Source organism: Symphodus melops (genome assembly GCF_947650265.1).
Source record: "Symphodus melops genome assembly, chromosome: 4".
In the NCBI taxonomy this organism is placed as follows: Eukaryota; Metazoa; Chordata; class Actinopteri; order Labriformes; family Labridae; genus Symphodus; species Symphodus melops.
This window is the reverse complement of record NC_136694.1, coordinates 6,607,622-6,621,004: the sequence shown is the minus strand read 5'-3', so window position 1 is coordinate 6,621,004 and position 13,383 is coordinate 6,607,622. Positions and strand designations below refer to the sequence as shown.

General features: G+C 44.1%; 1 protein-coding gene across 1 annotated transcript in view; it reads right to left on the bottom strand.

Moving 5' to 3' along the window:
• The window catches only part of pdzrn3b (PDZ domain containing RING finger 3b), a 131,020-nt gene extending 118,745 nt beyond the window's left edge, over nucleotides 1-12,275 (bottom strand). The window contains exon 1 of the mRNA XM_079341486.1: nucleotides 11,830-12,275. Within this exon, the coding sequence (XP_079197612.1) occupies nucleotides 11,830-12,036 (207 nt within the window). The 5' untranslated portion in view covers nucleotides 12,037-12,275. The remainder of the gene's footprint in view (nucleotides 1-11,829) is intronic.
• Nucleotides 12,276-13,383: the final 1,108 nt, after the last annotated feature.

Below are 13,383 nucleotides of genomic sequence, written 5' to 3'. Positions count from 1 at the left end.
GCACCTTTAAACCTCTTTGATCGGGTTAACTTTGATATTTTGTCAATTGTCCCAAAAGCTTTGGATGAATGGTCACTACTGTTTGACAAATGGCCTGGTTGACTTTCCACATTCACACGAAGTAACTGCCTCTAGGGTAAAACAAGATTTTCACAACTTATGTAAGATATATGACTTTGGCTTTGGCTTTGGCCTTCTGCTACAACAGGGAAAACTGAACAGGTTTTGCATACCAAAATGGTAGTATACTATACTACTAGTTATACTAGTGGGGAGCCATATAATACCTGTGTGGGCAGGTTAAACAATTCCTCCCAACAACTTCCCCTCTGTTTACTATGTTCTGAACACCTGATGTCTTTCAGACTAAAAATTAGAGGGTGCAACACTGCAGCGGTGCATAATATTTATAGAAGTGCAGCAGACAACCAGATCTCAAGTCTTCACAGCTCAAATTCATTAATTTGGAGTTGTACTGGTAAAGTTCACTTGAATAAGAAGTGGGTGGGTGTTAATTGTTGCATAACAGTTCCTACAATGAAGAGGTTGAGTATGTTTTTAGGTCAACTTTGGTTGTTTTGAAATGTACTCTTTTAATAAAATTGATTATGTTGTCACTTATGCTCTTGGTTCTATGACTGAAAAACCAAAATGTTTGTTGTTTGTGTTCATTTAATTTAGTCGGTAATTTTACCCAGTCTGCCAGTCCAGAGGCACTGTCCCCGACCGCCACGCGATGTTACAGAGACGTGTCAACCATGACAGCCCCTGCACATCCAGAGACTTAAGATACTAAGGGCGAATCTCATCCACCCCCGGAGCCTTGCCACCAAGGAGCTTGCCAACTACCTCTGTGACTTTGGCTTGGGTGATGGACGAGTCTACCTCTGAGAACTCAGCCTCTGCTTCCTCAGTGGAAGACGTGACAGTGGGATTGAGGAGATCCTCGAAGTATTCCTTCCACCATACGACTACATCCCCATTGTCATTTTAATTTGTAAATATATTTGTGCAAATACACTTTAACACAATGAATACATATTATGTTTAAGAGTTTAAATTGATTGTGTTTTGTACTGTTTTTACAACAAATTGTTTATTTAATAATTCATTCATTGATCTTTGTTATCATTTAGTCTGTCTGCCAATTTGTATACAATATCATTGGTTTGGCTTTGTTAAGGTTTGTAAGTGTAACATGTATGCTAACTATTAAATTATAAGAATACGGTTTAAGTACTAACAGATAGCAGACTATTATTTGGGCTAGGTTCAGAAGGCTAGGTTTGTCTCTCGGAGTGGAGAGGAAAACACTGAACACAGGTTAGCTTTTTAGTGATATATATATTATAATTGTGAACAACATCAAGCAATACAAAAACAAGAATGCGGATGGCCATTCGTCAAACAACAGTATATACAAGTAAATGTGTTATGTAAACATTGATTGATAATTATGGCTCACAGAGGCTGGTCCATAACAATACCCCAAAAAAAGAGTTCAAGGTTTGGCCTGTATGGTAAGCGCTACCACAGCTCAACGGCCCCACGACTGAGTGTCCAGTGGGGGAAAAGTCCATGTGTGAGTGAGTGAGTGAAGTGAGTTGTGGGCCGTTGGTGAGCTGCGAGGGGGACAAACCAAGAAGCAGGAAGAGGGTGGCTGCACAAAAGAGCCTCCTACCAGCCCGGCCTGAGCAGTGGAGGTTCAGTCGGTTAGGTTCCAGCACAATCTTTGGGCCTCGTGCAAAGATTTGGCTCTAGCTCGCCATCGACCTGGCCAATTCCGCGGTTCAATCAGTCACGGCTCTGTTTCACATGCTCGGCGGCCTGTAGTCGGCTCCTACAGCTCTTAGCAATTTTACACAGTTCTTTTAACATGATTATTTTAACCGGTGATTTTAACCTTCATGTAGACAACCCACTAGACCCTCTGTCTAATGAGTTTTTAAATATTCTTAATTTCATGGATTTTACCCAACACGTCACACAGCCGACTCACAACAGAGGGCACACCCTGGACCTGGTCATCACATATGGCCTGTCCACCGGGGTGTCCTCTGTTGTTGACCTGGCTGTGTCGGACCACTACTGCGTGTTTTTTAACATCACTGGTTTTATTCAGCGGGAGACCTCTGTGAGAACTATAACGAAACGTCATCTAACCCCTGAAGTGGCTGCAAATTTTAAAGAGGTTTTAGAAAAATGTCCACCTACTGTTTTACCTGCCCCCTGCGATCTTATTATTGATGATTTTAACAGCAGACTACGGTCGGCCATCAACACAGTTGCCCCACTTCAAACAAAAATCATCAGTAATAAACCAATACCTCCCTGGAGAAATGAAGAACTTAAGAAACTGAAACGTAATTGTAGGGTCGCAGAGAGAAGATGGAGAAAAAACAAAATTACAATAAACCATCAAATGCATGCCGAACAGCAAAAAATATACAATAAAGCAATAAGAAACTCACGCAATAATTATTTCTCAAACCTTATCAATAACCATAAAAATAACACCAAAATTCTCTTCTCAACAATAGACAATCTACTCAATCCAGATTTTAACAAACCTCATTTTAACGCCACTGACTCCCTTTGTGAGGAGTTTGCAGACCACTTCATGGGGAAGATAGACACTATCAGATGTAACATTTTATCCTCCCAAAGTAATATGGTTTTAAGCACATCTGGGTGTCTGTCTTCACCGGAGGAAACACTGAACAGTTTTGTCCTGGTTAATGCTGAGACCCTTGATAAAGTTTTCTCCTCAGTGAGGCCCACCACATGTCTTTTAGATCCAACCCCAACCTCATTTTTTAAATTATTTTATGGATCCTTGAGAGAAGAGCTTTTAAACATGATGAATTGCTCTCTTCAGACGGGGGTCTTTCCTGCTGCCTTTAAAAGGGCAGTGGCGAGGCCACTGCTGAAGAAGAGCAATTTAGATTTTAATGATTTTAATAATTTTAGACCAGTATCTAACTTACCATTTTTAAGCAAAATTTTAGAAAAACTTGTTCTTATTCAGTTGAATGATTTTATTAACTCACATAATGTCCTGGAGAAATTTCAGTCTGGTTTTAGGGTAAACCACAGCACCGAGACGGCCCTTTTAAAGATTTTAAATGATTTTAGATTAAATTATGACTCACAGAAGCCGACAGTGTTGATCCTACTGGATCTGAGCGCTGCCTTCGACACAGTAGATCACACTGTCCTTTTAACCCGTTTGCAGCACATCGGCCTGTCCGGTGCTGTTCACAAATGGTTTACCTCCTATCTCACAGACAGGACATTCATGGTAAGTCTAGATACTTGCTCCTCTAAGGTCCATAAAGTCACATGTGGTGTGCCCCAGGGTTCGATTTTAGGCCCAGTGCTTTTTAACTTGTATATGCTACCTCTAGGCGGTGTCATCAGGAGACATGGAGTCAGCTTTCACAGCTACGCAGATGATACACAGTTGTACATCTCCATGTCTCCTGATGACACAAGGCCAATGGATGCACTTTTTAACTGCATTTTAGACATCAAATCCTGGATGGCAGATAACTTTCTCCAGCTTAACCAGGACAAAACTGAAGTTTTAGTCCTCGGTCCTGAGGCTCAGAGAGAGAAACTTTTACCCAAATTACAGGCACTATCTTTTAATCCATCCACACAGGTGAAAAACCTGGGGGTGATTTTAGACTCTGAGCTGACTTTTATTCCACACATCAAGAACATCACCAAAATAGGTTTTTATCATTTAAAGAACATAGCCAGCCCCATTCTCTCTCGGGCCAACACGGAGACGCTAATGCATGCTTTTATCACCAGTCGTATCGACTATTGTAACGCCCTGCTCTCTGGTCTTCCTAAAAAGAATATTTCATGCCTACAACTCCTACAAAATTCAGCAGCTCGTGTCCTGACGAAGACCAGAGGGCGGGCTCACATTACTCCGGTTTTAGAATCACTGCATTGGCTCCCCGTGTCTTTCAGGATCGATTTTAAGGTTCTTTTAATGGTTTATTAATGGTCTTGGGCCTTCTTATCTGTCAGAATTGCTTTTACCATATGAGCCTTCGCGGTCCCTGCGCTCCTCCGGCAGAGGTCTTTTAGTAATCCCAAAAGTCAGGACACACACCCACGGCGAGGCGTCCTTCAGTTTTTACGGCCCTCGCCTCTGGAACAGCCTGCCGGAGGACCTCAGGGCCGCAGAGAACGCTCATATTTTTAAGAGCAGGCTCAAGACCCACCTTTTTAGTCTAGCTTTTAAATAATATTTATTCATTTTATCTGTTATGATTTTAGCATTTTATGTTTACTTATATCTTACCATCATTCTATTGGTTTTAGCTTTATTCAGTTTATTGTTTGGCCTCATTTTAAAAGTTTTATGTATTTTACGTCTCTTGCCAGTGTTTCCTCCGAGGGAGCCCTCTGTGTCGGGAGCGGTGGAGGGCTGTGGCTGCCTGGGCGCCGTCCTGCGGTGTCTGGGTGGAGGTCAGGGGTCCCGGCCCCGCCTCCCCTGGGCACCCTGTGATGGTGCCCCTGATGGCCGCGGCCGATCTGCCGCTCTCGATGCAGATGGCTCCTCTTTGGCGTTTACTTACCTGGTTCATCCGTACTCAGCCTTCTGTCCATATCATTGATGCTGGTGTGTGTGCATGTGTGTGTATGGGTTTAGGTCTGCGCGTGTGTGTTGGAGCGTGGGGTGACTGTGAGTATGACTGTGAGTGTGATACTGTCTGTATGCGTGGGGGATGGGGGGAGGGTGGGAATGATTTTAATGTGATTTTAATGTGATGTTAACATGTAAAGCACTTTGTGCTACTTTTAAAAGTATGAAAAGCGCTTTATAAATAAAGTTTGATTTGATTTGATTTGATACAGTTTGATATTTATGGTGTTTTAGTTTGAGATATTGAGTTAATATCAAGCGAATTAAACGATGCGTACCTGCAGCAACTTTTCCAGCGTGTGCCCCTCTTGCTCCTCCTGCTGCCAGCCGCAGCTGGGTTTCTATTTGTAATTAGGAGCGCGCGTCCGTCACCTGACGGCGTGACGTGATGACGTATAACGCACTACATTGTAAAAGGGATAAATAAATAAATGTAGGTTTTCCACCTGGGTTACACCCTCCCCCCTTTAGACCATGCAACTCCTGATGCATGCTAAACATCATAAACACAAGGTTGCATAAGGTTAGTTGCCGCAGCGGTACTAAGCGCTCTGCTATAAGCATCGACACAGCCATGAAACAATGTCTGTACGACCGAAATAAGCGGATTACCTAATGCCGCATATTGAAGGCGACTAGGAGGCTGACGCTGCCGAAGAGAACGTCTGACGACAGGACTCGATTCTACGACCGGGTCAGGTAAGTTTGGAGCTTCGACCGATACTGTGGGTGGACTGAGCAATTGCTCATTTTGGCTAGGTGACGTCTCTGCTTGGTCAGGGAGCACTGGTTCTTCAACTGGAAGATTTCCAGGAACACAGGTAGGTGGTGTTCCTTCAGGTTCAGGTAAGTATTCACCAGGCTCAAGCTCTTCTCTCACAGGTAAAGAAGCTTCAGACTCAGCAGAGGACTCCCCATCGGCAGGTAAGTCCAGGAACAGGATTCACAGAGGACACAGGTGAAACAGCAGCCCTGGGTAAAGGCTGGAAACTGAATCCAGTAGAAGGTTCAACAGGTGAACTGTGGAACTGGAATGTGGCTGGCTGGATCTGGACTTGAGGCACATTCCATTCATCCACCTCCTCAACCAGGTCTTCAGTATGATCAACACTGGCTGGTTTCTGGCTCCGGGTTTGAGGACGACGTGGGGGTGTAACTGGCACAGGATCTGGATTGCCACATGCTGGCAGGAAGGAACATGAGAGGAGTAAATCCCGATGTAGCGTACGAGTTGGTCCATCTGCCCTGCTCTCAGGCCGCACTGTGTACACGGGCAGGTCTCCAGCACGCTTCACAACAACATACATCTCGCTCCCATTTGTCTTCAAGCTTGTGTTTGCCACGAAGTCTGACATTGCGCACCAAAACTCGATCACCTTCCTCCAGACTTGACAGAGTGACTCGCTGATCAAAGCGGGCTTTATTTCTTTCACCAGACTTTACAGCATTTTTTGAAGCAAGGTGGAAACTTTCTTCAAGTCTGGACCGCAGGTTCTCAACGTACTGGGAATGAGAAGTGGACTGATGTTCCCGCACAGGCAAGCCAAAAGCTAGATCTACCGGAAGACGCGGTGAACGGCCGAACATTAGCTCGTATGGTGTAAAGCCGGTGACATCGTTCCGGGTGCAGTTGTAAGCGTGTACTAACGGTTTTACGTAGTCCTTCCATCTAGCTTTCTGTTTGTGCTCCAGCGTACCCAGCATGTTGAGCAGGGTGCGGTTGAATCTCTCAACTGGGTTTCCCCGAGGATGGTAAGGGGTGGTTCCGGTCTTTACAATCCCAGCGAGTTGGCAAAGTTCTTTGATCAACTTCGACTCAAAATCAGTCCCTTGATCCGTGTGGAGGCGTTCTGGTATCCCATAGCACACAATGAAGTTCTCCCATAGACATTTTGCTACTGTCTTTGCCTTCTGGTTTGCTGTGGGAATGGCTATTGCAAACTTTGTAAAATGGTCCGTGAGGACAAGAATGTCTTTTGTATTACTTTGATCTGGTTCAAGTGACAGGTAATCCATGCAAAGCAACTCTAGGGGACAAGTGGTCTTGATGTTAACAAGGGGTGCTGATCGTTCAGGGAGTGCCTTGCGTCTCACACAACGGTTGCAGGTCTTGATTTTGGTTTCAATGTCAGATGCCATGCGTGGCCAGAAAAACCGGGAGCGCACAAGGTCTAAGGTTCGCTCGATGCCCATGTGACCCATGTCATCGTGCAAGCTTGTGAACACGACTGACCTGAGCTCCTCTGGTAACACCAGTTGGAATGAGAATTGTTCTCCGTCTCGCCTCCTTCGGTACAAGATACCCTCTTGCAGCTCGAGGCGGTTCACCTCCCTCAGCAACAGCACAAGGTCCGGCAATTCCTGTCTTGCCGTTTGGGGAACTTTCTCCCCAGTCTCCATCTGGTGGATGACCTCTCTTACTACTGCATCAGCACGCTGCTTTTCCTTGAGGTCCAGGTGCGACAGGGAAGGAACAACTGGTAGACCATGGAGGTCCTCGCTGGCATAGCAGTCAGGAACGGCCAAGGCGACGGGACTCTCCGCCAAACTGTTGGGCTGACTGGTGACAAGACCACGGTGGCAGATGGCAGAAATAATGTCTGGGTCGAGTTCTTCCGATTCACCAGGTTCAATGACTCGCTCTTCGGTGAACTTGTTTATCAGGTCCCAATCTTTCTGTAACGTCGTCAGGTCAGCAGGGTGGCCGTGAGGGCATCAAGATAAAGCGTCAGCGTCGAGATTCTGCTTCCCGGCTCGATATTGCAGCTTGAAAGTGTAGGTGGACAGGGCGGCAAGCCATCTGTGACTCGCGGCGTCCAACTTCGCTGTTGTTAACAGGTAAGTGAGCGGGTTGTTGTCAGTCACTACCACAAAGTTGGCTCCGTACAGGTAGTCGTGAAACTTTTCACACACACTCCACTTCAGCGCAAGGAATTCTAATTTGTGTGCAGGATACCTCGACTCGCTTGCTGACAGACCCCGACTGGCGTATGCGATTACTCTTAGCTGACCCCCTTGTTCCTGGTACAAAGCTGCTCCGAACCCGATGGTGCTGGCATCGGTATGAAGGATGTATTGCAGCTTCGAATCAGCAAAACCAAGGACTGGGGAACTGGTCAACTTCTCAATGAGCGTTTCAAACGCTAGCTGGCAGGCAGGGGACCATCGCTCTCCGAAGGGCTGTTTCGGGTCCTGGGTGTTAACTGGACTGGACTTTTTCTGGGCCTTGGAGGTAGGTGTATAGCCACGTGTCAAATCATTGAGGGGTTTTGCAATGGCAGAGTACCCTTTGATGAACCTCCGGTAATATCCAGCGAAACCTAGGAATGACTTGAGCTCTTTCAAAGTTCTTGGAATTGGCCAGGACTTCAGAGCAAGGATCTTGTCTGGATCAGTCTCGACTCCCTCCTCCGAAACAATGTGTCCCAGGTACTTAACAGATGTCTGGGAAAACTTACATTTCTCGGGTGAGAGCTTCAGACCATATTCCTTCAAGCGATGTATTACCCGCAGCAACCTCTGCTTGTGTTCCTCTAGTGTGTCTGAGAAGATAATAAGATCATCAAGGAAAACCAGAACTTCCTTCAAATGAAGATCTCCCATACTCTTCTCCATTAACCGCTGGAACGTGGATGGAGCATTTGTTACTCCTTGGGGCATTCGGTTGAATTCCCAAAATCCAATGGGCGTCACAAAAGCTGTTTTAGCTTTGTCTGCTTCGTTCATCTCGATCTGGTAATACCCTGACTTTAGGTCAAGAACGCTGAACCATTTAGAACCGGACAACGCGGACAGTGACTCCTCCAGGTTTGGCAGGGGATATGCGTCCTTAACCGTCTGTAGATTCAGCTTCCTGTAGTCAATGCACAAGCGTATGTCACCGTTCTTCTTACAGACCACAACAATGGGTGATGAGAATGACGACTCCGACTCACGAATGACACCAGCCTCCAGAAGGTCCCTTAGGTGTTATTGGATTGCTTCGATGTCTTGAGGGTGGATGGGTCTGGCTCTGTGTTTAAATGGAGTCTCGTCATGTAGCTTTATGTGATGCTTCACCTTGTCTGTGCATCTAAAGTCCATGTCACTGAGTGCAAAAATATCAGGAATCTGGTTGAGCTTCTCAGTGATTCTCCTCTTCCACTCTGGCGGGATAGGCGACTCTCCAAAATCCAACTTCAGAGAGGGAGAATTTCCTGATGGTGAACGGCTTGTTGACACTGTGTGTGATAAGATCTGGGGTGAGACTGCAAGCTCAGCGATGGTGGAGAGAGGTTGAATGGTCACATCCTGGTCCGACTCATTGCTGAGGATTACTGGGATCTCCTGATGGGACTGGCTTGGGAGCATAACCAAGGAGTTCTTGACACACAGCCCACCGGGAAGTGGTGAGGCTGGATGCTCCATGAGCGCCCATTGACCAGGAAACGGCATGCTGGTGTGGATGGAGCCATTCACAAGGGTGGTGTGACCAGCAGGGATGAGGACTGCCGACTTGCTGGCTAACCTCACAATTCCATCGCTGCCCACCTGTTGTTGCTGGTGGCGGATCTGCAGTAGTTTGAGCACCGCTTTGTAGCCATGGGCTTTATGGTGGATAAATGTCATAAATTATAACAGTGTTATGGAATCTGGAAAGTAACTAATTTGTTACTAGTTCCCACAAACAGTAGTTGTGTTATAGTTCTTTGTGTAACCCCCAATTCACACATTCTGTGCGGTCCATGCGTTTCACTGTAGTTAGCAGCCAGTCAATCACTGTGTTCACACAGCTAGCGCTGCTGTCCGTCTCTGGAGTGTGCCTCCTACCCCTAAACACTGTTTTAAATATAGAGCAAGTGTATTTTTGATAGAGTGCACGGCAGGCGCGCATCAAGCTGGATAGTATATGACAACCCAGACAGGAAGTCAGACAAGGAAATGCACAGGCCGTCTGGTCAATTATGAAATAAAACACAATATACGGACTCACAATTATATTTTTCATCATTTTACGAACATTACGTTAAAACAGAACCGAAATACCAAAAGAAAAAATCCCCCTAAGGCAAAGCAACATGTTGTTTACATGTTCTTCTCTTTATTTCCATGTGATCTTGTAGTTCTTGTGTGTACAACTGCTTGTGTGTTCGCTCCTCTGTGCTGACGTTCCAGAAACAAATTCAGTGTGAATGGGTGTGCATCTGACGGAGCAAAATTGTGGCGCTTGACAGACCACGGTGCTCACGGATGTGTTAATTGGTGGTTAGTCCCAACACTGGTGGTCACTTCAACTCATGACAGACATAAATTCTGCTCTGGGCATGTTCATAAGTTAGGATGAGCTGAATTTCTCACACTTCTTATGCTAAATACAATAGAATTGTGAAAAACACAAGGCGATGCACAACTTTGTGCCACTATCTGTAATACATGATCTTTATGCCCTAATATGTATAAGTTCAACAATACAGCGTGCGCTGCTTGTGCTTCTCTCTCATTGAGGACAGTCATGACTCAGAGACATTTACATGGATATACTTAATTTCTGCTGTATTTATGTGTAAAATGTTGCTCATTCTTTCTTGAAGCAGACTCAAAGTAGAGTTCCATGCCTGATATAAATATGCATTGGCATGATTACATTTTCTGGACAATAACATCTTATAAAACCCAGTTTGCACCCACTAGACTAGAGCAAACAATTGTGTAATTAATCACGACCTGTGAACACCCTGTCCACATTTGGTGATGCTCTGATTTTGATTTCCAGAGATACATTTGATAAGGCTGGAGCTATCAATTTTGGAGAAACTGTAGTTTTCCCTCTTTTCATTTTTTGGTATGCATAAAAAAATCCCAAAATATGTGCAGTTTCATAAACTAGACATGTTCAAGTTATGAAGAAATATGGTTGTACTTTGTTCTACCTCAGGTAGCGCAAAAGCTTTTTTAGGGGGGTTGTTCCTCTACTACACCTCTCCAGTGTTCCTGGAGCACCAAGCCATACTGGAGTGGAGCTGACACACAATGCACACGGAAGTTTGGGTTAATTTCACCACCTCACCATCCATGTCCCCAATTCCATCGTTCTGCACATATACGATCATGGATCATAGTTTGCTTAATAGTGAGCATGTTTTAACATCAACCTGGTCTTTAAAGGTCACAAACTTTGTAAGGGAAATGGCATACACCAGTTTTTATGCCTTGATTGTGTGTATGTAATCTTTATAATGCTGGCCTTACACCAACCAACTTGTCATGTGATTCTAAAGTCACAGACGCATTTTCAAAGTGGGAAAAACATCATGAGAGTTTTCCAAATGTTCGGACGCTCCTGTGTCCCATTAGTTTTGTGTCAGCTGGTTAAAAACTCAATCCAGGCTAATTTAAGGCAGTCCTTTCCTTATCTTGGTGTTATGATGAAATCAAATGTCTGTTAAATAATATTAAGTGTTTAATCTTGTCCGATGCAAATTGTGTTGTTTAATGATGTGGCAGGCGTAACAGCGTATGGGAGCAGTCTTGCCATCACCAAACAGGAAGCTGCAATCTATGATAAACATGAAGGGGAGGCGAAAGGACATGAAGTCCTCCTACACTGTTGAAAAGGAGGAGAAGCTGCTGCAGTAAAGAAGAGCATTACCCCCAATGTCCACATACTTCTTGCTCATCAAGGTTTCTGAAATGTGAGCGCAACTATTAACAGCTGTACACACATTACAGGAGCCCAATGTCTCCTATAACCAACCCCAAATAATATATAATATCAAAGAAATGTGTCTGTCCGTAACCCAGTTACAGTAGACTGTATATCTATGCATATCTATAAAAATCTGCTTTATGTTTTAAGCAAAAGTTATAGTATTTAATTTAAACCTACCTCCATTAAAAATTAGATCTTAAACAAGAAACAGTTTGGTAAAAGAAAATAAAGAGTCTGTTTGCTGTAACTAATTCAAAAAGATAAACTGAGAAAATTAAATGTACATTTTATCGCTCTCTTAAACCACAAAATCAAACACATTAAACTGTTATTCAAAAGATAATATTATCCCCCTGAAATGAAAAAAAGAAAATGTCAATCGAGAAAATGATTTAGTTCCATGGGAAACAACTCAGAAACGCAAACAAATATCCTCAAAAAATGTGAAAAAAGAATCAATTTGTTTGGCACTCACCGGTCCTGCAGCAAATCTCCTCACCAGGGGCGATACTGGATTCCTCTGTGTCAATTTCCTCCAAAACACATGTAGGCCACTCATGTGGAGGAGGAAACCACACAAAAAAGGACAAGCTCCTGATTCTCTTTTAGAAAAAAAAAAGTTCCTCCCCCGCTCATCTCTACCCCTTTCCCAGTCCAAACCAAACAAAATCCCCACAAACATTTTCCCATTTGTTCCCTTTGTTCCTTCAAGGCCACACTCCCTACACACCTGCGTCTCCCTGGCTGAGCAGGTCACATGACCATTCTAAAAGTAGTAAAAAAAAAAAATGACTACAGGGTGACACATAACATGTACCTGCATACTTAGACACTGAAAAGGGATTTACCCTCCCTAACAATTGTGGCCATGTTACAAGCTTACAGACTTATGTTCTGTGAAAGTAAACAGATCTATTGGAAAATACCTTATTTTTTAAGCCCAATTATTAAATTATTTTATTCCCAAATACTAGAAAATGTATTGAAGAACTGTTAATTGATGTCAGAGAAATGCAAGAAGCCGATGCAGAGATCAGCACCTTACAGTATATGGGTCTACTGCCCTCATCATGTTCAAGCCAGTGGTTGCAGCATGCGGGTCATGTGCTGAGGTATGTCTAGGGTCTCTGCACTGAAACCATAGTTGAAAGATTAATAAGATGGGGGTCTGCTGATGCATGCTCTTGCTCCTTTGGGTCTCCATAATTCACATTGTCAGCTGAAGAGCCAGTGTCGAGCAGCAACCCAGAGCTGTCGCTCATCATCACACATAGTCAAGAGCCTGTCAGAACAGATGAAGCCACCGGCTCAGCACTGTCGAAGAACATTGAACATTAATTCACATTCTCCTGACCCGACAGGCCCCACTAAATTGTAAAAATGGTACGGAGAAGGAGAAAATACAAGGGGTTAACAAACACGGGGTTAACAAACACGAGTAAACACAAGTATCCAGGAATATACGAAGAGCAAGCGCAAACACTGAGGAACAAACCCATGGAGATGAAACAATAATCTGGCGCTGGCTTCCTGCAAGGAGCCAGCTTAAATAGCCTGATGATGATGATTGGGAGACACCTGTGACCGCAGCTGAACCTAATTGAATGATTAGTGAGGGAAGGGGAGACACGAGGGAATGACAGACAGGAAAACAACAACAAAACAGCACGTGGACACCCTAAACATGACATAATCCATCCGAAGCACTAAGTAACATTTGGCAAAGACTACTGTCCGAGTACTTAAAATTGTCTTACAGATGTTTAACTTCAAGATATTAGTTAAGAAAAAGAAAAGTACAATTATTAGATTAGTCCAAGTTTATTGAATTGTCAAAAGTTTGTCTTCCTCCTAACTCACTTTGGTGTGTGGGCCAAATGATCTCAAGAGGGCCATAGCACAAATACCCTTTCATAATACCTTATAAATAACTTTTAAGAGGAGAAAGACAACGATTCTGAAAATATCCACATTTAATAAACAAGACTAAACCATGACCGTGGTAACTTTTTGCCCAAAACGTAAGAAG